Here is a 24,712-nt window from a genome sequence, read left to right as displayed (position 1 = left end):
TCACACTTCTTCAGGCAGATTCAGGTGAGAAGTCCTGTTAGTCTGAAACAATAGAACAAAGTTGGGCGCTCGGGGTACCTTTAAAGCCTACAGAGTTTGAGTTGGGGTATAAGCTTTCCTCTGTGCAAAAAAAACATGATTTATTTATTACTCTTATAGTCCGCCTTCGTGGTGGTCTTCCTGGTCGAGGCCACGTGTACCTCTCTGTTGCCAGGGATCACTAACAGATCAGGACCTGCAGAACAAAGAGCTCTGCGGGAGGCATAAGCAGGGCCCAAGCTGTGTATGACCTTAAACTAAAACCTTCAAAGAACCTCTGCCAATGAGGGACAGTCAGCTCAAATTGCCAGAATATACCTAGAATAAAGCTCTGATGGCCCTAAACGTTGAGCCGAGCCCAGTAATTGATAGGTTAGTAATGGCTTTGTTCGGGGGGGGGGGGGAGTTGCTTATGGCCGCCATGTGAGGGGGTTCAAACATCCTGCAAGCTTTAAGCAAACATGGAAAGCGCCCCCTTCTCCGTTATGTCCACGAAACACAGAGGCCGGTGGCCCTTCCTCCAGATTGCTACCTGCCGCCTTTTCGTATTCCTTTCCCCCCCTCCCCGAACACTCGCTTGAGAACCGAACGTGTTAATCCTACCCCAACCGCATCCAGCCACCCTCTACGGCGCCGGCGCCTACTGCGCACGCGCCTAACGCGCGAGGGCGCTGCTCACCGCGCAGCCCGCCCAAGTGGGCGTGGCGTGCGCGTCGCGCGGCGATGACGCGCGAGGGCCTGCGACGTGTGGCTCCCAGGCCCCGAATGCGGCGGGGCCGGGCTCAGCTCTCGCTCTCCGTCAGGCCGGGGGGCCTCATGTGAGGGAGCCGGAGGCGGCCGAGGCGGGAAGATGACCTCGAGGAGGTGAGGCCCGAGAGCCCGGCCGGCCAGGCCCCGCCCCCCGCCGTTGCTATGGCGACGGGCGGGGGTCTCTGCGGGGGAGGGGGCTGCCTGCCTTCGCGCCGAGCAGAGGGGGAGGAGGAGGGGCTGCCTCGCTCGCCCTGCCGTGCAGACCCCTAAGAGGAGGACCCCCCCCACCAGAGAGCTCGGCCTCGCGGAGGGAGCGGCCGGAGGGGCATCGGAGGCGACGGGTGGGACTCGCGGCCCCCCCTGGGTGGGGGCAAGGCGGGGGGTCTGTCTGCAGCAGCCCTGCAGGGCCGGGCCGGGCCTGGGCTTAGGGGACCCTCAGGGCGCCGCCGCCTCCTCCTGCAGGGAAGCGGCCCCCAAGCAGCACGGGCGGGAAGGCCCTGGCTGGGCTCCTGGCTTCACGCCCATGGGCCTCCCGGGGGGTGGCTGCCCCAGGTGGGCTGGAGACACCCGGGGGCAGCTCTCTCCTTGGGACCCACTGAGCCGCCTGGAAGCCTCCGGCCCAGCGAGGTCTCACTTGGGGCTTCCCAGGGAGGGGGTTCTAACCCGTTGGATTTTTGGTCTGATCCAGTGTGGGGCTGGGTGAATTTGGAGTGAAGAAGTCGTGTGCGTGTCTTTTAGCCGCAGAGCTTCTGCACTTAGAGACAATGTTCCCATAAATGCTGTTGTTGAGGAGATGGTTATTTCTGCCCATCTGTTATTGGGCTCAGTTCAAGGTATTGGCTGGCCCTTCTTGAACTTGGACCCTCATACTTGCAAGACTGCCTCTGCCTCTGTGCTGCCCTCTCATTGAGCTTTGCTCATCTGAGCAGGGTGCCAGGCAAAATCAACAGCTGCCTGAACCTGTGCCTTCTCTGTTGTGTCCCTGCCTGAGGAGGTCAGGAAGTCTCCAATTTCCTGGCTTCTGACAAGCAATGCAATTCTAGGGGGCTTTTCTATGTAGGCAATGGGGTCTGCCCCGCATAACATGATTGGCAAAGTTGCTTGGATAAATGATGAGGCACTGTCACCTTTATTACTGTGTACAGCTTGCTGAAATGTAATTTCACGATGTAATTTTTACATTGTTTTGTAGACAGTAAGCCCCTGATTAAAATTTAGCAGGAAGAAGAAAAATGTAATGAATTTATTTCTTTATTATATGTGTGATTAAGGTAAGACAGAGAGTTGATTTTGTATATTATTTTGGCAACAGTCGAAGGGGTTTAGAAGTTGGGCATACATTAGAACACAAGAGAAAAGCTTTGCCTTAGTAAGCAAGGGTTGCTTTCCATTTGCATATGAAAATATGTGCCGCAGTTAGCGGTGGTCCCCTTCCATGGCCCTCGGAACGAATTGCCATAAGAATTCCAGATGGTTTAGATCAAATGCGAGAGCTTCATTAAAGGTCCAGTTTTGAAACATTTGCTCAGGAGGAAAAAGTTTTGACTTCTGCCTTGGTTTTGGTAGACAGCAGAAATGGTGTGTCTGAGCCCTTGCATTGTTTATCAGAAAGATGAAGGAATGTAAAGAGTCAGTCCTCGGTATATGAACTTGAGAATGTCAGTTCTCCTAGCAGTAAGATGCACACATGCGAACACCATGTTGGCACCCCACTGCACCCTCACTGTAGTTCAGGTGACACTAGAAGAAGCCCTGGAGGCCGGATCCCCAGAGGCCTTGGGGGATGGAACAGGTGGTCTTTTGGGGAGCTTCGTGTAACTAGAGATGTTCTAGGCCAGGGGTAGTCAAACTGCGGCCCTCCAGATGTCCATGGACTACAATTTCCAGGAGCCCTTGCCAGCATTCGCCAGCGAATGCTGGCAAGGGCTCCTGGGAATTGTAGTCCATGGACATCTGGAGGGCCGCAGTTTGACTACCCCTGTTCTAGGCTGTTTCATGCTTGAAGCTTGAGGCGCTTTTGCCTGGGGTTGGTTTTTGCAGACACCTTTATTCCTCAGCTGCTAAATAAAGACCTTTTAATCTTCTCACACTTTGTGATTGATGGATCATTGAGCGTTTCAGCACCAAGTCTAATAATGTTGTAAACTGATATTAACAGTTTAATGTGTCGTGTTAAAATTTGTACTTGGCTTAAGTTCTGTCTGGAGACTTCTGGGTTGGTCCTACGGCCCTAGTCCCTCTTGCATTGCTTACTGAATATCAACGTCCTGTCGATTGTATTGACTCACTCTGTGTAATCGGCCTTGACTCCCAGTGGGAAAGGGGGACTATAAAAAAACTTAAATAAAATAAAATAAATGTAAAATTATTGCCTTCATGGCTTGCTTGTTGGGCTCCCTGGAAGCATCGGATGGGCTCTTGGCAAAATAATGCCTTTGGTCCAAATAAAAATTTAATAATTTTGGAGGCATTTACCACCCTTTCTTTGTTGCTCTCCCCCCCCCCCCCATTTCTTTCTTCCAATGGGTTGGAAACCATGGCTCTGTCTTCCTAAACAGAGGATTTTGGCCCAGGGCAAAGACCCTGTTGCCAGAGTCTCGTGCAGGTAGAAAGCTCCACTGTTAAGCGGGCTGCTACTTTAGGATAAAGTCAGAGCACGTTCCCATTCAGGACTGTTCAGCTAGTCAGTTTATTTGCTTTTTAAAAGGTGCAATGAAGTAATCATTTCGAGCTGCGTTCAATTCATATCTGTCAGTTCAGAAGTTACAAAGACCAGGCCTGTCTTTCTTGAAAGGCATTGTTTCTCCCCAGCCCCTTTTAAATGATTTGTTAATTTCATCAACCCTGTTCCATATTTTCTGATCCTTTTTTTCCAACTGCATCTGATGAAGGGATGCTTTGACTCTCAGAAGCTTATGCCCCACAAATCTTACTTGTCTCTGGGGCAATTGGAGACTGCAGGCTAATCCTGATACTCACAGTCTTAACTGTGAAGATAGATTCAGGTGGGTTGCCATGTTGGTCTGTAGCAGCAGAACAAAGTTCAAATCCACCTTTAAGGCCAACAAAGCTCTATTCAAGGTGTTAGCTTTCCTGGGCAGGCACACTTCCTCAAAACAATTAAGTGGGAATTTTCCAGTCCCCACACATATAGGCAGAGGGTGAGTAATAAATCGGTAAACAGATTCAGGGGCCTAACAGGAATAACAGTTAAGCGTACAAGGATGTCATTCATTTGGTTTCAACTCTGGGGGGGAAAACATAATAATAAACAGAAAGAAATATGTCAAGATTGGAGCTTCATGGAGATGCATCCCCATGTACAGTAGAGATAGAGTCACAGTTATAAACGTACCTGGTTATTCTTGTAAGACCCTTGTATCTGTTTACTGGTTTATTACTCGCCCTCTGTCCATCTGTACGTGGACTGGAAAATTCCTTCTTCATTGTGTCTGAGGAAGTGTGCATGCACCTTGAGCAAAGATTTGTTGGTCTTAGGGATTCCCCTGGTCTCAGACTTCGTTTTCAATGGAGTTATCATTTGAATTCTGTTTAAACCCTGTGTCTGTTTTGGCACCACCGGCTAGATCAGAGGTCCTGTGAAGTTACTTTATCCAGGCGCAGCCCATTGGTCCACCTAGGTCAGTGTGGTCTGCGTTGATCGATGTAGGCAGTGGCCCCTCTCCAAGGACTCGGGCAGAGAGGAGTCTATTTCAGCTTCTGCAGCCCTGAGGCCCCTTCCCTGGAAATGCTGGGGACTGAAGGATTAGACAAAGGTCTTTCTGTGTACAAGCAGAAGCCCTGACAGCCCTCAAAAGACTTTTGTTGCATCCCCATCGTTGTTTTTCTCTCCCCCATATTTGTAGTGTAAAATTGGAATTGTCTATGTAATCTGCCCAGAATCCATGAGCTGGGGCAGGATATATACCTTTCAAGGGCCTAAAGGGTTCCAAGCGTGGTTGTTCCGATCACGTCTCCGGAACCACTTCTTGGCCCACGGCTGACTCAAGACACCCCCAGATCCTTCTATTTTGAGCCCCTGACCAAATGTGTCTTCCCACTTCAAGCCAAATATATCCAGAGCACCAGATTGTTTCAAATAGGGCAGCAACCTTGGGCAGGCCACTTTGAAGCTCTTTTCTCTCTCCAAGTTCTGTTGGGCCACTTGGATCCAACAGCAAACTTTGAAAAAGTTAATTGTTCCCATGATGCTTCCTTTATGTCCTGCGCGAACAGTAGTTAGCTCTGCAGAGTGCAGAGCTGCTGGGTTTTTCAGGACTTGCATTTTAAGCATCTGAACCAGGAAACTCCTATCCGGGATTCTGGCACTGGGTGGGAGAAGGCCAGAGGAGTGGGGGTGTCAGATGGAAGCGGGCAAGGAGAGGTGGTGGGCGAGATTTGTGTGCGCTCCTTCCCTAGCTGTGCTCACCCTTCCTGGAGCAGCGAAGTGCAGAGCCTAGAACAAAGCGAGGAGAGGAGTTGGTTTGCCATTTTCTTCAAAAACTGCAGCTTCCACGGAAGCTTCACGTTCTAGGTGTGCCCTTTGAAAACGGCTCGTTTGGAGGAAATGCCAGAGTCCTCCACACCCCCACCCCCCCTCTGCTGCCACGCGATGTGACTCCGTGTCCTTCAGTGTGCATGGGGAGAAAGACCGTAGGTGACACTGTCGGTCGATAGGCAGCTTCCACGAACAGGAGTTGCGTAACAACTACTTACCTGGACCAAACAAAAATACAGCTCTTCCTCAGAACTTGGGATGGAATTTTCCGGAGGAGCAGAATAAAAGCTGCTCTGATTCTGCTCTGTTCGGGCAGCGCTGGCCTTGGCCAGGATGTGTATCTTTCCAGGGCATCGCTGGCAGGTCGTGCGACATTCCTTCCCGAAGGCAACAAGGTTCAAGGGAGGGATCTTTAAAAGCTGTTTCCTGATCTCCACTTGAATATGTAGGCCTCCACTTAACCGTATTGCTTGTTCAGGATATTAGCTTTTCTTTAAATGACATTTTATCTCTCTCCTTTTGAATAGCTTCCAACAGGAATGCCAGCCTCATAAGCAGCATAAGGACCGAGAGAGAGCCCATCACACAAAGAGGGCAGAGAAAAAAAGCTCAAGATTTAATTTTAAAAGCTCACAGAACAATAGAATAGTTGCGTGCTTGGACTCCCAAGCCAATCTGAGCTTCCTTCTCCATCACGTGTGTGATAGAGTTCAAGGTGGCTTATGATATAGGTTGGTTAGATCTGAGTCCTGTAGCACCTTAAAGGCCAAGGCGACGTTCAGGGTATCAGCTTTTGAGAGTCAAATCTGCAACACAGATAAAATACAAACACCCCAAAACTTAAAATCACAGCCCAGGCCCGCTAATAAATGTAATCAGATCTGTTCCTAAATGAAGCTGCCTTCGGCTGCTACCCAAAAGAGTCGGTTCAGAGTGCAGCAGGAGGATGGGGTGCGGAAGGAGGGCGAGAGCTCTGCTCCTGGGCACAGTTCAGGGTCGTGGCTCGTGTCCCGTCAAAGACTTTAAGAGGATTCTGGAGGTCTGCCTGTTCGCACATGACCCTATTCAGCGTGCCCCCTGTCTTTGGGGGTGGTTATTGATATATTTAGTGTATGGTATGTGTGATAGTCAAGAGACCGAGGATTATCTGGCAGCCAGGCAAGAGATGACCGGAGGTGGTTTGCCATTGTCTGCCCCTGAGCCATGCCCCTCGTGCTCCTTGGAGGTCTCCCATCCAAATACTTGCCAGGGCTGACTTCTTAGCTTCCGAGAGCCGATGAGGTCGGGCTTGCCTGGGACGGTGGCTGTAGGAAGCAGGTCCTCCTCATTCCTAGAATTCTCTCCTCATGCCTGTTTACCTGGTACTTGCCTTGCCGAATTCTGGTTGCTGGAAACAAACAACTAGATCTGTAGGAGAGGAGCATTTTGTCTACGGCTGCTGTTGTCCTCCTTCTACTGCTGTTTTTACCGGTGGCTGACTTGGGGTTTTGATGACTCTTTGAATTATTGTGAGCCTCCCCAAGAATGCTACCTGTCTGCTGGCAGGGTATAAATACATATAATATCAACATATGCAAATCCACACTTCCAATAATAACTCCTTTGGCTTTTCAGGAATCTTGACTTTTCACTGTGGGGCGGGAAGCGTAGTGAGAGCCAAAATGTCGGCATAATTAACCAGATTTCTAATAATAAACTGGAGGAGGCTGACACCATACCGGGTCCAAGGGGCAGTCCATCTGGAGGCCTCTGCTGGCCGGATTCTATATCCGTCCCTGGAAAGGATGGCTGGTTGTGGGTGGCCAAAACCTGGCAGATATATGGAGGGCAATCGCATGCGAGCGAGGCACTGCCGTGGGGCAGCTGGAGTGGGGAGCTCACCTGCGTCCCGCCAGCCCTGAGACCCCGGAGGGCTTTTCTGGCCCGTAAAGCTGTGCCTGGCAGGGGGTGTCTTTCCAGTCGCCTTCTGCTGCCGAGTGACGTGTTGTCAGGATGAGGTTGGACATGATTTCCTGGGGTGTCTTTTTCTCTCTGCCGTACTTGCGGCCTTTCCAAGGAGTACCTTCCCCCAGATAAAACTGGTAGTATTGCGAAGAGAGAGGGAGCTTTTCAGGCAAATTCACCCCCACACACAGAGCACCTGCCTATTCTGATTGTGTCCCTGCATCTTCATACCTGTGTGAGCAGCTGTTGCTCACCTGCGGCGAGGCGAGGCCTCCCCCAAGTGCCTTAGGTTGTGACAGCTGGTTGGATTTTCCCCCTGCTAACCTCTCTCTTGTCCTGCAGCCTGGCTTCTAAAGTGTATTGCCTTTTTTTTGCGGGGCAACTTTTTTAGATGGTTTCACCCAAACATCACTGGTGTGGAAGCTGAGAACTTGCTCCTGACGCGGGGGGTCGACGGCAGCTTTCTGGCCCGGCCGAGCAAAAGCAACCCGGGAGACTTCACTCTTTCTGTTCGGTAAGTCACTGGGGTTTGTTCTCCCCCCCCCCCCCTAAATGTCCAGAGAGAATCTGCAGCACGTTTGGGACCTTTCAGGGTTGGGCTCGCCTTGCCCTTCCAGCTTCCTCCTCACGACGCTTTGGTTTTGTGCCGGGAAGGTGAAAAGGCTCAAAGGCACTCTCAAAGCTTCAGGGCTCGCATGGATGCTGCATGTGGTGCATGTGCCAAGCTGCACACGGTGGTAGTTCGGGCTCCTCTTTGGTCAGGAGCATAGCAGAGAACCCTACAAGCCCCTGGAGGAGACCTCGCTGAGTTGGCTCCTGTTCTCTGGAGCTGGAGGGCCGAGGGAGAAAGCCGGGCTCTGCAGAGGCCAGCAGGAAGCGGGTGGAAACTGGGGGTATCAGTTCAGGGCAGCCTCGGGGCTAGAGAAGCCAAGACGTCCCTGGGTGCTCAGGGCGCCTCGAGTCAGTCTTGTCCCTTGTCCTTCTCCAACGTGTCCGGCTGTCCTCGCCCCCAGGCGGAATGGAGCCGTCACTCACATCAAGATCCAGAATACCGGCGACTATTATGACCTCTACGGAGGGGAGAAGTTTGCCACCCTGGCAGAGCTGGTCCAGTACTACATGGAGCACCATGGGCAGCTCAAAGAGAAGAATGGGGACGTGATCGAGCTCAAGTACCCGCTCAACTGTGCCGACCCCACGTCAGAAAGGTGAGGCGCAAAAAGAGGCCTTGGCCTGGTAGGCAAGCTCTGTGCTGCAAGAAGGAAATGAATGAAGAACCAGTGTTTCCCTTCAATCTTCAATATATTACTCCTGGAGGATGACTCCTGCCCATTGCATCTCTGCATGAGTTTTGCTCTTGCCAATCAGGGTGGCCTCCTCTGAGGCCGTGTGAATCATACCTGTGTACATTTTGTAAAGCAAACATTTTGACTAGATGAATTAAGTACTGGAAGCTGTTTATTTTTTAAAAAATAATTAGAGGCACACATTTGTCAGGAAGAAGAGAAATATTGTTCTGGCCATGACATTGCCCAGGCACGGGAGCAAAAAGCTGTGACTGCAGCGGAGTTTCTGCGCTGCATGCAGGGGATGCCAGGCTGAAGGGGGGGGGGTAATCTTGAGGCTCTGGAGAGCCGCCGTCAAAGGAGACAGTATGGAGCGAACAGGCGAGTCCTCTGGTTTGCGCTCGGGAGCTCTGTATGTCTGGGGGGCAGGAGCCGAGGGCAGGTGATCCGTGGGGCAGCCGGAAGCCACCACTCTCTTTCTCCTCTGCTCTTCCCAAAGGTGGTTCCACGGGCACCTTTCAGGGAAAGAAGCGGAGAAGCTGCTAACGGAAAAAGGGAAACACGGGAGCTTTCTTGTCCGCGAGAGCCAGAGCCATCCCGGAGACTTTGTCCTTTCTGTCCGGACGGGGGACGATAAAGGAGAGAGCAATGATGGGAAATCAAAAGTCACACACGTCATGATCCGGTGCCAGGTAAAGGTGGGGCAGAGGGCACAGGTGGCAGGCGTGGAGTGGGGAGCCTTCTTGCCGGGGGTCTTAGAGGTGAGACTCCCCCTTTGTGCACGGCTGCCCTCCCCGTTTCCGCGGCCCCTTCCCCTCGTGAGGTACAAAGTGGGCAAAAGCAGGTGCCTTTTCCTCCTGTGGCTGACGCCCGCCCTGGGTCCTTTCAAAGGAGCTGAAGTACGATGTTGGTGGTGGGGAGAAGTTTGACTCCTTGACCGACCTCGTGGAGCATTACAAGAAGAATCCCATGGTGGAAACCCTGGGCACCGTCCTGCAGCTGAAGCAGGTGAGAGCCAGCCTCTGGATTGGCCTCAGGCCTCCTGGTCCGTGCCTCCGAGAGCCTTGGCATCCTGGAAGCAGGGAGGGTTCAGGAGGGCTCTTGGCCGTACCCCACCCACCCCCATCTTCTACTCTTGCTGATGCCCGCGATCCATGACTTGGTGGCACTCTTAGGAAGCACGTCCCATGTAAGGTGGGTGCTGGGGGGAGGGGGGAAAGGAGGAGGCATTCGGCGTCCTGGAAAAGCCGAGAGGCCTCCCGGAGAGGAAGGAGCTGCCTTGGGTCTGTGCTAGAATGGAGGGGGCCGCCCTGTGGAATGAAGGCCTGAAGTTGGCCGTCAGACCGTTGGCACGGCACTTCCCTTGTCTGTTAAGCAAGGCTCTCCCAATCTTCTAGCGACCATGGAAAGGGGCTTGTTCTCTCTTGTTGCTCCTCTGTGAGTTTGGGGAGGGAGTGAAAGGAGGCAGCCCTTTGCTTGGCAGGGCCAGCTGGAGGAGCAATGCAGAGGCTCAGGTAGAGGCCATCCCAAAAAGGTGGTCCCAGGCCAGCAGGACCTCCGGGATCCGGCGAATAAGGAGTGAGATGGGCAGGAATGAAAGGTGACCAATCGCAGCAGTGGAGGTGGAGCCTAGCCACTGAAGGGGCTGCCGTAGAGGTGCCGTGGCTGAAGGGGCAAAGGGTCCCAAAGGCATGCTTGGGATTCAGGGATTCAAGAAGCCATCCACATTTGGTGTCTTGGTGGAACTAACCGGGCCGTGTCTTCCCTCTTCTTCCTTTCAGCCTCTCAATACCACCCGCATCAATGCTGCAGAAATCGAGAGCCGAGTTCGAGAGCTGAGCAAGCTCGCAGAGACCACCGACAAAGTCAAGCAAGGATTCTGGGAAGAATTTGAGGTAATTGGAGCCAATGGACGCTCCCCCCCCCCCAAGGTGTTCTTGAGGGGGGGGGGGCTCGTGTGCAGCGATTCTTGTGGTACCTCTAAGTCCAGTTAGTTCAGCATCTTGTCTCACGCAGAGTCGAGCCAGTTCCACTGGAGAGCCATGAACAGCACAGAGTTGCCTCCTGGCTCTGAGACTCCGGTATTTGGTGCCTCTGCCAGTGGAGGGCGCCCTCAGTCTTCAGAGCTGGTAGCCACGGAGAGGCTTGTCCATGGATCTCTCCAGTGCCCTTCTGTGGCCGGTGCCCTTCCTCATATCCTCCCGGTCTGGAATCCCATGTGGTCAGCTAAGAAAGGCCGAGCCTCTTTCCCTCCCTTCCCCTGAGCGGTTCTGGGCTGTTCCCTGCCTTTCCTAAGAAAGCGCTGCCTGCCTCTCGAAAGTGAAACCAGCAGAGGCCAAAGAAATCCCATTCAGGGGGTGGCCGTGTGGGTCCGAAGCCGCAGGACAGAGTGGGAGTCCAGGGGCCCCTTGAAGACCCACCAAGTCCCATCCAGGGAACGAGCTCCCCTGGGCCCACACCCGCCTTCAGATAAGGGATCAGGAAGTTGAAAGCGAACGCTGGCTTCTCCCATTACAGCCTGTTTAGTGTCATTTTCCTATTCATTGTGCTAATTACCACACGCCCCCGCTTTCGTATTTGTGTAATTAGTGGAAGATAAGGCACAAGCGTAGAACGGCAAACCGCCCTTCGGCTGCTGTGTCATTCCGACAAGGGACCACTAGGGGGAGGCGCGAGACAGCTAAGTCCCTCCCTGGCCCTAAAGGGCTGCCGGCTCAGGGTAGGAGACCGGCCGGACGAATGGATTGCTGCAGCAAAGCCGGAATTGGAAGATTGGTAGGGAGGCGACTTGTGAAGCTGTCCAGATGCCAGCAGAGGCGTTCAGAGAGGCTTGCATGGCTTGCCTGCCATCAAGCCTCGTCCATCTCCCCGTTGCCCTGTGGAGTGGCTGATGGCCCTTGGTCTTGCAGCCCCAGGGAGCTTTCAAGGCAGGTGTGGACAGATGTTTTGGGGTCTAAGAGCACAGCTAAGTCCTTGCCTGCTTTGGAGGACTCTGAACACGGTCCTGGCTCTCCCTGTCCTTGAAATGGGAAGAGCCAGCATCCCACTCAAATCCTTCCAAAGCAGGCTCAGACCCAGAATTGGCTGTTCTGGTGACTCTTAGTCTGTTTAATTCATTCTGAGCTGCCTTGACCCCCCTCACCAGTGCTGCAGCCCATGGGGCTCGTATCCCTGGGACACGGATGAGCACCTCAAGGGCTGGGAGAAATGCCCCTGCTGGCCAAGGTGTCATTTGCCCTCCTCCGCTCTAGGTGTTTCTTGTCTCTTCGGCAAGAGGCCTAGTGTCCCCGTGCTGTGTGTTTGGCTGGCTTCTGGGCCACAGCCCTCCTCGATACACCTGAGCACTGCCGCCTTGGACTTCCATGGCCTCAGTGCGTGCCAGTTCACGGTCTCACCCACGGTTGGTGCTTAGAAGCCTCCTGGGCAGAGAGGTTCCCCATGGCAGAGGGGCCCAGGGGCAGCCAGTGTCTTCAATGTCCTCTTCCTTGGGTCTGTCATTGGGGAGGGGGGGTGTTGATGGAAGCCCACGGTTGGAGAAGCACAAGAAGATCTTCATTAACATCCCACATTCTTCCCTTTCTTTTAGACTCTGCAGCAGCAAGAATGCAAACTCCTGTACAGTCGCAAAGAGGGACAGCGGCAAGAGAACAAGAACAAGAACAGATACAAGAACATTTTGCCCTGTGAGTCTTCCGTGGGATGCTTCTTCCCTCAGGCGACGGGGCTGGTGCAATCCCTTTGGCCACTTTTGTCTTCTCTGCAACTTGTTGCTGTTGATCTGCCCCCTTTTTATTCCACTCTGGCTCCCTCCAGGAAGCTCATGGCAGCCTCCTTGGCTTTCCCCTGTTCTGATTTGTCCTGATAACAGCCTTGTGGGAAATGATAGGTGGGGGAGAGAGGCAAGCCCAAGGGCACCCAGGGAGGAGCCTCCAGGGCAGAGCAGGGATGTGCCCCCAAAGTCGTTCCCCCCCCCCCGTATGACACTCTTGAGCACTTCACCACACAGGCTTGAGGCTGAGTGTCGGAGCTCTATGGCTCGGAGGTAGGAGATCTGCTTGGCACGCAGAAGGTTCCTAGTTCGATCCCCAGGATGTCCCCTGCCAAGCCGCAGGGGATGCGAAATACCTCCCACCTGAGCCCATGGGGAGTGGCTGCCTGTCTGAGCGAACAGGACTGACCTCAAGGGACCAAGGGTCTGACTCAGTAGAAGGCCGCTCACATCTTCAGCCCACCCTTCTTGTTTTCTTGGGGAAAGGTCTAGGCCAGGGATGGCCAAACTGGCTTTTCAGATGACCGTGGACTACAATTCCCATGAGCCCCTAACAGCAACGTCCATTTCAATTTCAGCTAGTATTTCTAGTGTCCTCGCTTTGGATAGGTCCGTTGCCAGAGTGACGTAAACCTGGGAGTGTTTTTTGAGTGGGGAGGGGCGTGTTAGGTCTCCCAGAGGTCACCCCAGCCAAGCAAGCTAGATGTAGCCCCCCGAAGGCAGCTGTCTCACAGGGTGTGTCTTGCTGCATGTGTGTTTCTGTTCCAGTTGACCACACCCGGGTTGTCCTCCATGATGGTGATCCAAATGAGCCCGTTTCTGATTACATAAACGCCAATATTATCATGGTAAGACTTCCTTCCCCTGGTGTGTGTGTGGATTTCTCTGCCAGTGAAAACATGCTGCGGGACCAGCGATCTGGAAGAGCACCCTCCCCCCATTGCAACAGGAGCCCATTTCCTGGCTGGCGGGGCAGGGGGGCCGGGGGTAGAGGACACAGCCTTGTCAGTCAGGTCTCAGGGGAAGTGAGAAAACCGGGTTGTGTAAATTGGCAGGCCAGGTGATTTAAATCGGTAATCCCGCAAAAGTTCTGGAGACGTCCCGAAGGAGGGATCCCCCCTGCCCCCTTGTTCTCGGTCATGCCTCTGGGCATCTCTCGGATGCAGAAGCACCCGGAGTCGGAACGAGCCCCAATAGGACAGCCCACTGACGGCGCCACTTGCTCTGGTCCGCAGCCCGAGCCGGAAGCCAAATGCAACGCCGTGAGGCCCAAGAAGCGCTACATCGCCACCCAGGGCTGCCTGCAGAACACCGTGAACGACTTCTGGAGGATGGTGTTCCAGGAGAACTCGCGCGTGATCGTCATGACCACGAAGGAAGTGGAGCGAGGGAAGGTGAGGGGGGGGGGCCGGGCCGAGAGAGACAGACCGACCGATTATGATGCCTCCTGCAGCCAGTTCGACGTCCTGACTGGATGGGGCATGACCCTAAAAGGGCAGGCTCCTTCTTGACAGAGCCTGGTATCAGGGTGAAGAGCAGCGCCCTCTAAGCAGGAGAGCTGGTTTGCTTCACTGCTGCTCCACCACGTGCAGCCATCTGGGTGACCTTGGGCCTGTCACAGTTCTCCCGGAGCTCGCTCAGCCCCACCTGCCCAGTGCCTGCCCCCAGGCCCTCCTCCAGCTCTGGAGATTTCTCCAGGCCCGGCCTGGCGACTCTGAGCTTCGTTGCTCGCAAGCATTAGGGGGGTCCTGCGCCCCTTCCTGCAACAGGACTGGAAACGCAGAGCACCCACAGGCGTGCTGAGAGCTGGTCTCGATTCTGGTCTCCTCGGCGCAGTGTGAGATTCAAGCTTCTGACTGCATTTGCCACCCAAAACCAATGTGGCAAAATCTCCCGGCCAAAGGATTTGCTGACTAGGATGGAGACTTATATAACGGGGGGGGGGGGGGGAGGATTGCTCAGCTTTGTGTCAAGTAAGTGATTTGGCATATCTCAAAATTGACAAGGAGTCTGACTAGTGAAGTCAGCATGAGCACCCTTCCAGGAAGCCCGGCTCTTCCCCCAGAAGCGGAGGAGTAGCGCCTTCTTTCTTGCTGGCGGCTTCTAGGCTGGCCCTGGACCCACGGCAGTGGGGAAGCCTCCAGGGGCCAGGAAGGCCAGTCGTGAGCAGAGCTCCTTGGGCCCGAGAAGGCAGAGTCTCCAGGGAAGCCCAAAACCCGAGGAAGGGAGCAGGTTGGTCACGTGTAGGTTAGAAACTCCCCTGCGGGCAGCATAAGGGCCTTGCTCAGGGTGTGGAGGAAGGGAGCCCCACCCAGCTGGATTTTTGGGGCCTCTGCTCCAGTGGGTCCCTAGAGGACGTGTTCTGATACAAGGATGGGTCTCATGGGGGGGGGCCACCAGTGCAGGCCTGCCCGCCTGCCTCCAGCACGGAAAACGGATTAGGAACCTTCTGTTTCTCGAGAGACGAGGCCAGCAGGAGCGGATTCCGAGGCGTATTGGCAGCCGTGCTGGTGCCCCGTGCTCTCTTCCGCTTCGTCCTTCCTCGGGATTGGCAGCCCAGGGCCTCCCTCCGCGAGGCGTTCACCAGCAAGCGCCTGGTTCTCGAAGGCAGCACCGTGGGCTCCCCAGAGGGTCGGGTCCCGGGCGCGAGTCCTCACGCGTTCTCCGCTTCCTTTCAAGCCATCTGTGTGGGTCTCTTGTTCCGCTTCTCCAGCGGGCTGCGAAAGGCTCTGCTTCTTGCCAGGAACTGAGCCAGTGGCTGTCTGGCTGCTGTCATCGCTTGGCGGAGGGAAATTAGCTTGCGCAGTTTTGTTTTCGTTTCATGCGTCTGCAGATCATCTTTGTATTGATTCAACACAAGGCGGCGGGGGATGCTTCCCAGTCTGCGCAGGGCTCCGTGCGGGGAAGCTCCACCCCGGCAAGGAGGGCGGGTGGGGGGGGGCGGAGAGACCACGGGCCGAGCCCAGGGCCACGCGGGGGCGCTGAATCCGGTCCCTGGCAGTGAACCGAGTCCCAGAGCAAGAGCGACCGGCTGCAGAGCAAGAGAATGGGAATGATCCCGGGGCCAGAACTGTGCTCCTTTTGGGTGCCTGACGCTTGCCTGGCCAATGAAGCCCCCTCGCTCACTTGCCCAAATGCGCCCCAACGAAGAACAAGAGCTCCAGTGGAGTTCCTGCCCCAACTAGATGGCAGAGTCTGTCCCGCTTTACGAGCCTGACTTCAGCACATGGCGGAATGGGAGCGGAGAGTTTGCGGCAGCCAGTCCGGGGAGGAAAGAGAGCCGGCTTTGATGTTCCTTTCCAATTTGGGCAGAGCTTGGTCATGGCTCAGGGACAAGCACACAACTGCCCCCCCCCCCCGCTTTTGTCTTCTAGAGCAAGTGTGTGAAATACTAGCCGGAGGAGCACGCATTGAAGGAATACGGCGTGATGCGCGTCAGGAATGTCAAAGAGAGCGCAGCGCACGATTACACTTTGCGAGAGCTCAAACTTTCAAAGGTTGGACAAGTAAGTTCACAAAGGCACCACGGTGGCTCCGGCCACCCCAGGAAAACCCCAGGATCACGGACGTACGTCCCCTCTGGCTACTTCCTTAATGTTGAATTTTCGACTGTAAGCCTCACAGCTGCCAGCTCTGCAAGTTCCTTTGCTGGGAGCATGAGTGCCATTCTTATTCGTGTGCTGAGTGATGGGAAGGTAGCTGCCACCACCGACGCTTGCCTTTTGGCCGTGCTGGTCATCTCTGGGGAACTCCCAGGAGACACTCCCGGCAAAGAGGGCCAGAGGGGCTCACGGGGTCATGTCAGTCTAGGATCTGGAGGACCCAGGTTCAGATCCCTGCTCTGCCACGGACACTTGCTGGCTGACCTTGGGCCAGTGTCATATTCTCAGCCTCGCCTACCTTATTGGGTGGCTGTGAGGACAAAATGGAGGAGGAGGAGGGGGAGGAGATTGGCTGCCTTTGGTCTCTGCTGGGGAGAAGGGGGGGAGTAAAGCCCTCTTCTTCTAGTCTGTGTCCCCCGCAGGCAGTTTTGCTGGTGGTTCTAAAACTCCAGCTGCCGCTCTGGTTTCCCCTCTTTGGCCCCCGGGGGCTAGGCGGGCATATCAGAGGTCTGTGCCAGGGACTCAAGTGCAGCCCCGGTCACCCTGTCGGGCGGTGTCTTGTCCAGGGCAATACGGAGCGAACGGTCTGGCAGTACCACTTCCGGACCTGGCCGGACCACGGCGTGCCCAGTGACCCCGGCGGAGTGCTGGATTTCCTGGAGGAGGTTCACCACAAGCAAGAGAGCATTGCGGAGTCCGGCCCTGTCGTCGTCCACTGCAGGTACCGCAGGGAGGGCGCCAGGCAGCCGTTGGGCTCTGGCTGAAGCCAAAAGAGGCAGAAAGGAAAAGCTTTTCCCCCTCCTCTCTCAACAGTGCTGGGATTGGCCGAACCGGGACTTTCATTGTGATAGACATTCTCATCGACATAATCCGAGAGAAAGGTGAGTCGTTTTCTTCCTTGACGTGCAGAAGCCTCTCGTAGGTACATGGCGAATTCGCCGTTAGCATCGACCATGTCCCAACGTTTGCTGCAGCCTCACTCTCAGCCACTTGCCCTCTGCAGGGTTCCTCCAGATGCTCTGCTGGGGCTGACCAGCAAGGGGGTCTCCTTCAGTTGTGCCATGCTCACACCTCTTAGGTGGACCCTGGCCTGGTCCAGCAAGGGGGTTTGAAGAAGGGGCTGGGTAAACTCACGGTGCAGAAGTCTGTCAGCAGCTCTCCACTCCCTGGTAATGGAACCTCCCTAGCCAGAGGAAGTATACCTGTGAGCATCAGGAGTGTGTTTATTTTATTTTATTTATATAATTGGGACTAGAGGAAGGCACTCTCCTGTGTAGCCCTGCTTTAGGGGGCTTCCCGCTGTCAGAGCCAGGGTGCTGGAGTCAGTGGACCTTGAGTCTTGTCCCATGGGGCAGATCTTTCTTTGGCTCTGTCCTCACCCTCCTCAGCCAATCCAGCTTTCTCCCTAGCAGCATGCATGCAGTGCTGGAGTCCATCTCAGGGCCAAGGGGAGCTGCCTCACGGTCTGGTTTGCAGCCCCACAGCAACACCTCTCCAAGGTCCCTGGTAAAAAAAGGATATTGCTTCTGGAGCTCAACTCATGCTCCTTGGTTGCAAAGGACAGGCTGTGCCCCTGTGCCTGTCATGTACGCTGCACCTGTTGGAAGGCCCAGGTGAGCACTGTCTCCTGGTCTGGGCCCCGCACCCCGTGGCACTGAGCATCTCCCCCCTCCCCCCTCCAGGCGTGGACTGTGACATAGACGTCCCAAAGACCATCCAGATGGTGCGGTCCCAGCGGTCTGGGATGGTGCAGACCGAGGCACAGTACCGGTTCATTTACATGGCAGTCCAGCACTACATCGAGACGCTGCAGCGCAGGATCGAGGAGGAGCAGGTACTGCCTTTGGAGAGGCGTTTCGGGGACCAGAGCAGCCTGGCTGGAGCACTTTCGGCCTGAGGGCTCTAACACTTAGGAAGCAGGCCTGCCAAACTGAATAGGCCACGGCCCCCATTTCTTTATTTAATTTGTATCCAGCTTTTCTCACTGCTGGAGACCCAAAACTGGCCCAAGGTCACCCGGAGTATAAATTATGTATCAACAGTGCTATTTTTGTGTCTTTTCTGATGCAGTCATACCTTGTTGTAAACCGCTTTGAGCTCTTAACTAATAACTAAGTGGCATAAAAATTGAAGTGGGTAAATAGATGAAACTGATAAAAAATAAATTGGTGATAAATACATTGCCCGCCCACTCCCTGGGGGGCCCAGTCAGTGAGGGCGGGAGGGGGGCAGGCAATGCAGTTGCTCTACGGGACAGAGGAAGAAAATAATTTTGCGCCTGCGAGAGCAATTCTGGAAGTGCAACTTTTGACTGGGGATGGATTCTCTCGTTTCAGAAGAGCAAGAGGAAAGGGCACGAGTATACCAACATTAAGTATTCCTTAGCGGACCAGGCGAGCGGAGACCAGAGCCCGCTGCCCCCCTGCACTCCTACGCCAACCTGCCCCGAGTAAGTACCTGGCCACGCCCGAAATCCCAGCACCCGTGTGGCCAAGTTGTTCAGGATCCAAGGCGTTTTGGGGGGAGGGGGAGCCCTTTAGATGTGGACGCTCTCCTCTCTGCGTGAGTCACGGCCCTGCACTCAGTGTCACGTACAGAGATGCGACAAGGACACTCCTCCTCTTGCATGCTTTAAAAATAAGCCTCATAGATCCCTATTAAAAACACTGCAGGGACTTGGGGAGCAGGGATTTCCTAGGATTTTCTGCCTCAAATGGTTAGCAAAGCTTGATGCTGGGGATGGCCTGGTTGCCCTTATCCTGCTTTTCAGCCTTTCTAAAAAGATTCCCTTTGTAGTAATAAATCAGTTCCAGCAGCAGGTTAGCATTTCAGGGCTCCAACTCAATCCGGCAGCCTTCGTGAGCCCTGAGCTCCTGGCGTGGAGTGATTTTGCAACCCTGCACTCCCTCCAGGATGCGAGAAGAGAACGCCATGAGGGTGTACGAAAACGTCGGCCTGATGCAGCAGCAGAAGAGCTTCAGATGATGAGACCGGGCGAGGAGAGGACCTGGCGGGGAAGGTATGTTGGTCTCTAAGCTGTGGTGCTGGGGAGCAAGGGCACCCTCCTTCTGGACGAAGGGCGGCCACTGGCTGGCCCCAGGGTCTCCGCGGCAGTCGGCCCAGCTCTCACCTTGTTTTGGCCTTCGGCTGATGTCGGCAGTGCAGAGACCGTGGCCTTTCCCCTCTACCTAGAGCTGCTGCCCTCTTTCACCCCCCCCCCCCCCCGTTTCTGCTGCCTCTTTACTCTTTCAGCGATGCTGTAGCCTCTGCCCACTACAGAGCCAGTCTTGTGAAAATCACATTCCCCGCTTGGCCTGCTGATAATGGAGGTGGGCAGCGGGCTGTACACTGAGCACTGGAGCCTTGGCTACAGCACTCCCTTGCTCAGGGCCTTCCCCTTTGGAAATGCTGCAAGATTCTCGGCTTTCGTATGTCTTTAAAGGCGTGGGAGCTCGGAACTGCTCACTCGTGCTACAGCTGCAGATCTCGGGGTGCTGTGCACCACTTTGGATAAGCCCCTCCTGCGTGCGCATGGGGTTTTGGAGCAGACACGGTCCCAGGTATATTACTGAAAGGGCCCCTCTCTCTTTGTATCCCTTTGCAGAACTGAAATTGCTGTTTTTTAATGAGAAGACGAAACGAGGCGTCTCGGGGAAAACCATCCTGCAAGGAGTGGACTTTGACCGCTGCATAGAGCCTTTTTTAATTTATGGTGTTTTAACCCTTCAAGAACGCTCAGGCCGGCCATCTTTCCAAGAAAATTCTGATGCCTTTTCTCAAAACGTCAGATTTCTACAATTGCTGATGTTTCCGGTTGAACGCAAATGAGCAGATCCCCCAGATCTGTTCTTTCTGCCTGGGGGGTCCTTTCTCCGAGGGCAAGGAGACATTCTCAGCCCATGGGTTCTCTTGCTCGGCGTGGGGGGGGGGGAAATTTCACAGGATCCGGCCTTGGGTTCTTTTGTCTCTGATGCAGACCAGTTGACTCTTGTACTTGAAAGGCCCCCCCCCCCCTTTCCTGGGTTTAGACCTTTTAAAGTTGTTTCAAATTAGATTTCTCCATTTACTCTTTAAAAAATCCGGAATGGTAGGTCAGTCTCCATATGAATGCTATTGGGGAGAGAAAGCAGTTACACTACTCCGAAGTCTGGTTCTCTCTGCCCCCCCCCCCCCCCCCCCGGCCTGCAAGGAGCAGCCAGAAGCTATCCTACTAGCGTGGGGAAGTCACTAGTCCTCATGCTAGTCCCATTTCATGCTTGCTTTCTGGAAATGAAGATGCTTTCCTCAGCCTTCCACCCATGCATTTTTTGCACCGTATTTAAGCTACTTTCTACCTGAGAACCGCCCAGCCGTCGCCCTGTGAAAGGCTCGCAGGTCCCAGCCGGGGGCTTCCTGGAGAGAGATCTCGAGCCTGCTGAACGGCTGGACGGGCCTCGTGCCAGATCCCCCAGGGCCCCTTCAAAGGGCAAGCGGTAGGGGGGCTGCTTCGAGGCCCACGTGGGCCCAGAGGTGGTCTCCAGCGGCCCACCAAGGCTCAGCCGCTTGCAGTAGCTTTTCCGCCGTGTGTTCCGTTAGGCCGAACCGTCTGCCGCATTCTGCCTTTTCCAAGTGCCTTTTTTCAACGCCGTGTCTAATTACCTGGTTTCTTTTCCTTCTGAAAGGGCTCCGGCCAGGGGGGGGAGCAGGGGAAGGGCCTCTCGCTAGCCGTGGAAGGGCTCAGGCCCAGCTGCCAGGAGTCCTGTTGCAGGCGTTCTGTGAAGAGGGCTGCTTTTAGTTTGGCACTATTTCTGCGGTTGCTTTTTGGGAATAGAAGCTGCTTTGGCTACTGGTTGAGGAAAACCTCCCAGCCAGCCAGCGTCGAAATCAGCGGGTGGTTGCCAGGGCCCTGAGCTGTGTCTTAACAAAAGAAATCCAAATTCCACCCCAAGGGAAGTTTTGTTGTGCCATCTGCATGAATGTGTGCCATTTCTCCTCTGTGGAAGAACTTGTGTTTCCCCCCCCCTCCAATCTGGGTTTTTTCCTAATCTGGGGGCAGGGCTGGCAGCTGAGCCCTGCTCCTGCACTGGAAATTCCCTCATTCAGGTCCCCTTCCAAAATGTCTGCCTGCAGCTGACAAAACATGTCCCCCCTTGTCTCCCTCCACCCTTTCTTGAATAAAATTCCCACGCCCCGAATCACAAGGATTCACACAGCCCTGTCTGCCAGTTGAGCACAGATGTCATCCAAAGCTGCCGGGTCTCGTTCTTGGTCTTCCGCCTTCCTCCTGTGCCCCTTGTCTTTGAGCTTTGGGACTCCGGTCCCCAGCTCATGTCTGACGTTGAAGCTGATGTTGTGGCCGGGGGGGGGGGGGGACTGGCTGGTGGGTTTTCCTGTTGCGCTTGCCGTCCTCCTCTCTCCTCTCCGCCACAGAGTTGTTTGGGCCAGTAGGGTCCCCCTTCCGGCTCGCAGGGCTGGGCTAGAAGGGCAGGCCTGGGCAAGGTGTGCTGGAGGTCCCTCAGGCTGGGCCAGGGTTGCAGGAGAGGTTTAGAGCTGGAGCAGCCTGCGGAGGAGGAGGGCTCTTGCAGCCATGGGGCATCTTTTCTGAGATGTTTGGGCTCTCCCGGCCGTCAGGGACCGACCGCCTTGCGCCCTCTGTGGATGGGGGATCCTCCCGGCTGGATGGGACGCAGGGAGCGTGCTGCCTCTCTCTTCTCTCTAGCTGTTTCCTGCCCTGTGTTTTCCCGAGCCAAATCCACTAACGCCAATCTGCCGGGAGATCTTTCACGCTGTGCGCTTTGGGCTTCTTCTAAGTGGAGTTCTCCCCCTGCGTGACGCTCTGTCTCCGGCTTACCTGGGCCCTGACGTCCCGCTTGGGAGCAACCAGCACGGAAGGTGTGTGGGAAGCGTCATGTGGGGCTCACTTCGTCTTAGAAGACGTCCCGTTGGAGAGAGAGGGGTGCCGAGATGCCCTTTTGGTCCGCAGCTTTTGGGTGATCCTACAGTGCGATTTGTGACTCGGGATTCCTGTCTAGGGGCACCTTGGGGTAGGGGTGTGCTGTCTTGCATCCGCTCCTCTCCGTGTCAGTGCTGGACGCTGGACTGGTCTTGGGTGCAGATGCTTAAATGGGTTGGAATGCACGGGGGGGGGGGGGACTCCAGAGCAGTACTTGGTCCGGCAGAGAGTTCAAGGAACAGAATTCTGTTTCAAGCCCAGAGAGAGGGAGTATTCCCACTGGCTTCTCTCTTTCAAAGTAGCTTGGCCAGGAAAGGGGAGTGAATGTCTTGGGGCGTCTTATGGTGGCATCCCTTCTCTCCCCCTCCCCCAGTCCCTGATAGACCTAGAGTTTAAGGGTCCCCTCCACGTCTACTTGCGCAAACGGCACAGTGGGTGGCTCTTCTCCCTCAGGGGGCCCAAAGCCATCCAGAGTGGTGAGGTGACGCCTCCTACCTGGCCATGGATGGGGGGGGGGATGTTATAGGTGAAACCTACAAGCTAACCCTCCCCCCCCCAATCTGCACAGCCTGGTCCGGAGAAGCTTTGCAACCCAGCTGTCTCCATTTTGTTGTTTCCGTCTTTCACGTTGGGCGAAATGCAGAATCTAGAATGTGTAGATTTTGAAGAGGAGTTGGTGGAATGTTGTCTTGAAACTTGAAACAAGAAGATCTGCAAGCTGAAGAGCTTGAGATCTTTGGGATTTGCTGAAAACCAAAGGAGATCGTGAGTGAATTGAAAGCAAAAGGAACGAGGCCGCCCCCCTGGCCCTTTCCCAGGGGCATCTCCTGGGTCCTCCCAGCCTGCACCCCCTCCCCACCCGTGGCGGGGCTCGTGGCCGGCAGTGGGAGGTCGTTTCTACGTGTCTTAAGTTTTGAATGTGTCGTGGAGCGATGGCTGACTTGCCGAGGTAAGTGGCCTTGCTCTGGGGCTTTCTGCAGCCGCTGTAGGCGGGTGTGCTTAAGGAGGCGCTCAAGCGTTCGGGGCGGAGAAAGCTTTCCGGATGGAATCTGGTGGGGACGTCACAGTTCTACGCTAAAATTATATCACCTTTTCCATGCCCTTTTGAGAAGCATGCTGCTTTTTACATTTCCTTTTGGCGAAAAGTTGTGAAATCTGAAAGGTAGACTCTTGGGGCTGTTGTGTCCGTGGCCACGGAACCCGCACCCCCCTGATCTAGCACATCTGATCCTTTCTGAGCCCCTCAAGGATTGGATCCGTTATGCACCCGGGGGTGTTTCCCACTGTGACGTGGGGGAGGCTCCTTATGCTGGGTACGGGCACCCCCGTTTGCACAACAGCTGCGAGGGAGCCTGCCCCTTTGGGACATACACAGAATGCAAAGACGGCTCCGTGGCAGGGATTCTTGCACTCTGCATCCCTGCGGAGGGGTCAGGCGAAGGTGGTGGCAATCCTGCTGTGTCTCTGCATGTGTTGCTGCTCTGGGCCAGTCAGCCTGGGGGGCGGGGGTGTTAATTCTGCTCCCTTGGGTGTGTTTTCATCCTCCAGTCACTAGCAGCACAGCAAGGTGGCTGAACTCCTCCTTGCCTTTTCATACCTTCTTCTTGGTATGAATCTTTTCTGTGGGCTGATCTCATCCTAAGACCTCCTAAGAACCGACCTGATCAGAAATGCAAGATGTGGACTCCTTAGCGGGCAGGTAATTGCCTACTTAGGTAACTAGGCCTGTTGGGGTGCAAGACTGTGAGCCTTTTTAATTCAGCGGAAGGGCGTGCCTCGCTTTCCAGGCAACACTGCCCTTGTGGGATGAGAGCCATCACGTGCAAATGCTTTATAATGCTCCCCCCCCCCAAATAGCTGAATCTTTTAACAATTCTCTTCTTGACCAAATTGCCCGTGCTCCCTGTTCACCAAAATGTGTGTTTAAAATTAACCGTAACTTTGTTATCTTTCTGATGAACTACAGATCCTGCTATTTGTTGGTTTTTTTGTTTTTTTTGGGGGGGGGTTGATGGGGAGGGGAGGGAAATGCAACTGGCAAGGGTGGGAAATTTGATGCTTAGAAATCTGTCCCTGGCTCCAAGCAATTCGGATGGTTCCGAAGCTCAGAGACAAAGATGGCTTTTATGTCTGGTTTTGTTTTTGTTCTCCAGGTGTTCTTTTTTTAAAAAAATCTTCCAAGTAATTTCAAAGCCTGTTTGTGTTTGAAATTATTTATGAATCTCCCCCCCCTCCCCCCGCTTGTGACTTCCTCAACGATTATTTTTCTCTGGCTCCCCGAGAGAAAACCCTCTTTGTTTCCCTCGAGGCTGAAAACTCTTCCTCTGCCCTCGTTCCTAGCAAAGTATGAAGTATTGTACCAGAGTATTAAATGAAATGTAATATTTTATTGAGGAGAAAAAAGAAATTCAGCTTTTCTCCTTGGAAAGGAATACATGCCGAATGTTACTAATTTTTATATGAATCATGTACTTGTTTCAGATGTGCTGTTTCCCCCTGAATTTGGGGGGGGTTTTCAGGAGTCACCTGTGCTGGCGCAGCCATGTGGAAGCCCCCACTCCTGCGTGGGGGGTTGGCGGATTTTGCCCCCCCGGCGTTTTGAAACACGCACCTGTAGCCTTCTGCCCGCCTGTTCTGTAGCCCTCCCTCCAGTTGTCAACGTGCGACGTTAAAAGAAAGAAAGAAACAAAAGATCACGTCTTGAACAGTCAGTCAGTCAGCCGCCGGCCCGTTTTCACCCTTGGTGGGTGCTGAGTCCGGCTGCTTCGCTGGCCGTTCGCTGTTTTTGTTTTTTAAATGGCTCCAGACGTAATTATGCGAGTAAAAAGCATTTATTTGTAAAACATCAGAACTTTAAAGAAAAATTAGGAATAAAAAAAATCCATTTTCTTA

General features: G+C 54.4%; 1 protein-coding gene across 1 annotated transcript; it reads left to right on the top strand.

Annotated features, from left to right (window-relative positions):
- The first annotated feature begins 737 nt into the window (after positions 1–737).
- PTPN11 (protein tyrosine phosphatase non-receptor type 11) lies at positions 738–24,712 on the top strand. Its single transcript, XM_077309007.1, is given in 16 exon segments — positions 738–903; positions 7,623–7,745; positions 8,245–8,439; positions 9,017–9,209; positions 9,409–9,525; positions 10,299–10,412; positions 12,104–12,200; positions 13,055–13,134; positions 13,453–13,680; positions 15,661–15,792; positions 16,455–16,609; positions 16,702–16,769; positions 17,571–17,722; positions 18,225–18,337; positions 18,801–18,907; positions 19,493–24,712. Coding segments are annotated over 15 exon segments (1,854 nt in total). The 5' UTR covers positions 738–889; the 3' UTR covers positions 18,874–18,907; positions 19,493–24,712.

This window comes from Paroedura picta, chromosome 13, assembly GCF_049243985.1.
Source record: "Paroedura picta isolate Pp20150507F chromosome 13, Ppicta_v3.0, whole genome shotgun sequence".
NCBI lineage: Eukaryota > Metazoa > Chordata > Lepidosauria > Squamata > Gekkonidae > Paroedura > Paroedura picta.
Note: the sequence above shows the minus strand (reverse complement) of the source record. Positions and strands in the feature narration are given on the sequence as shown.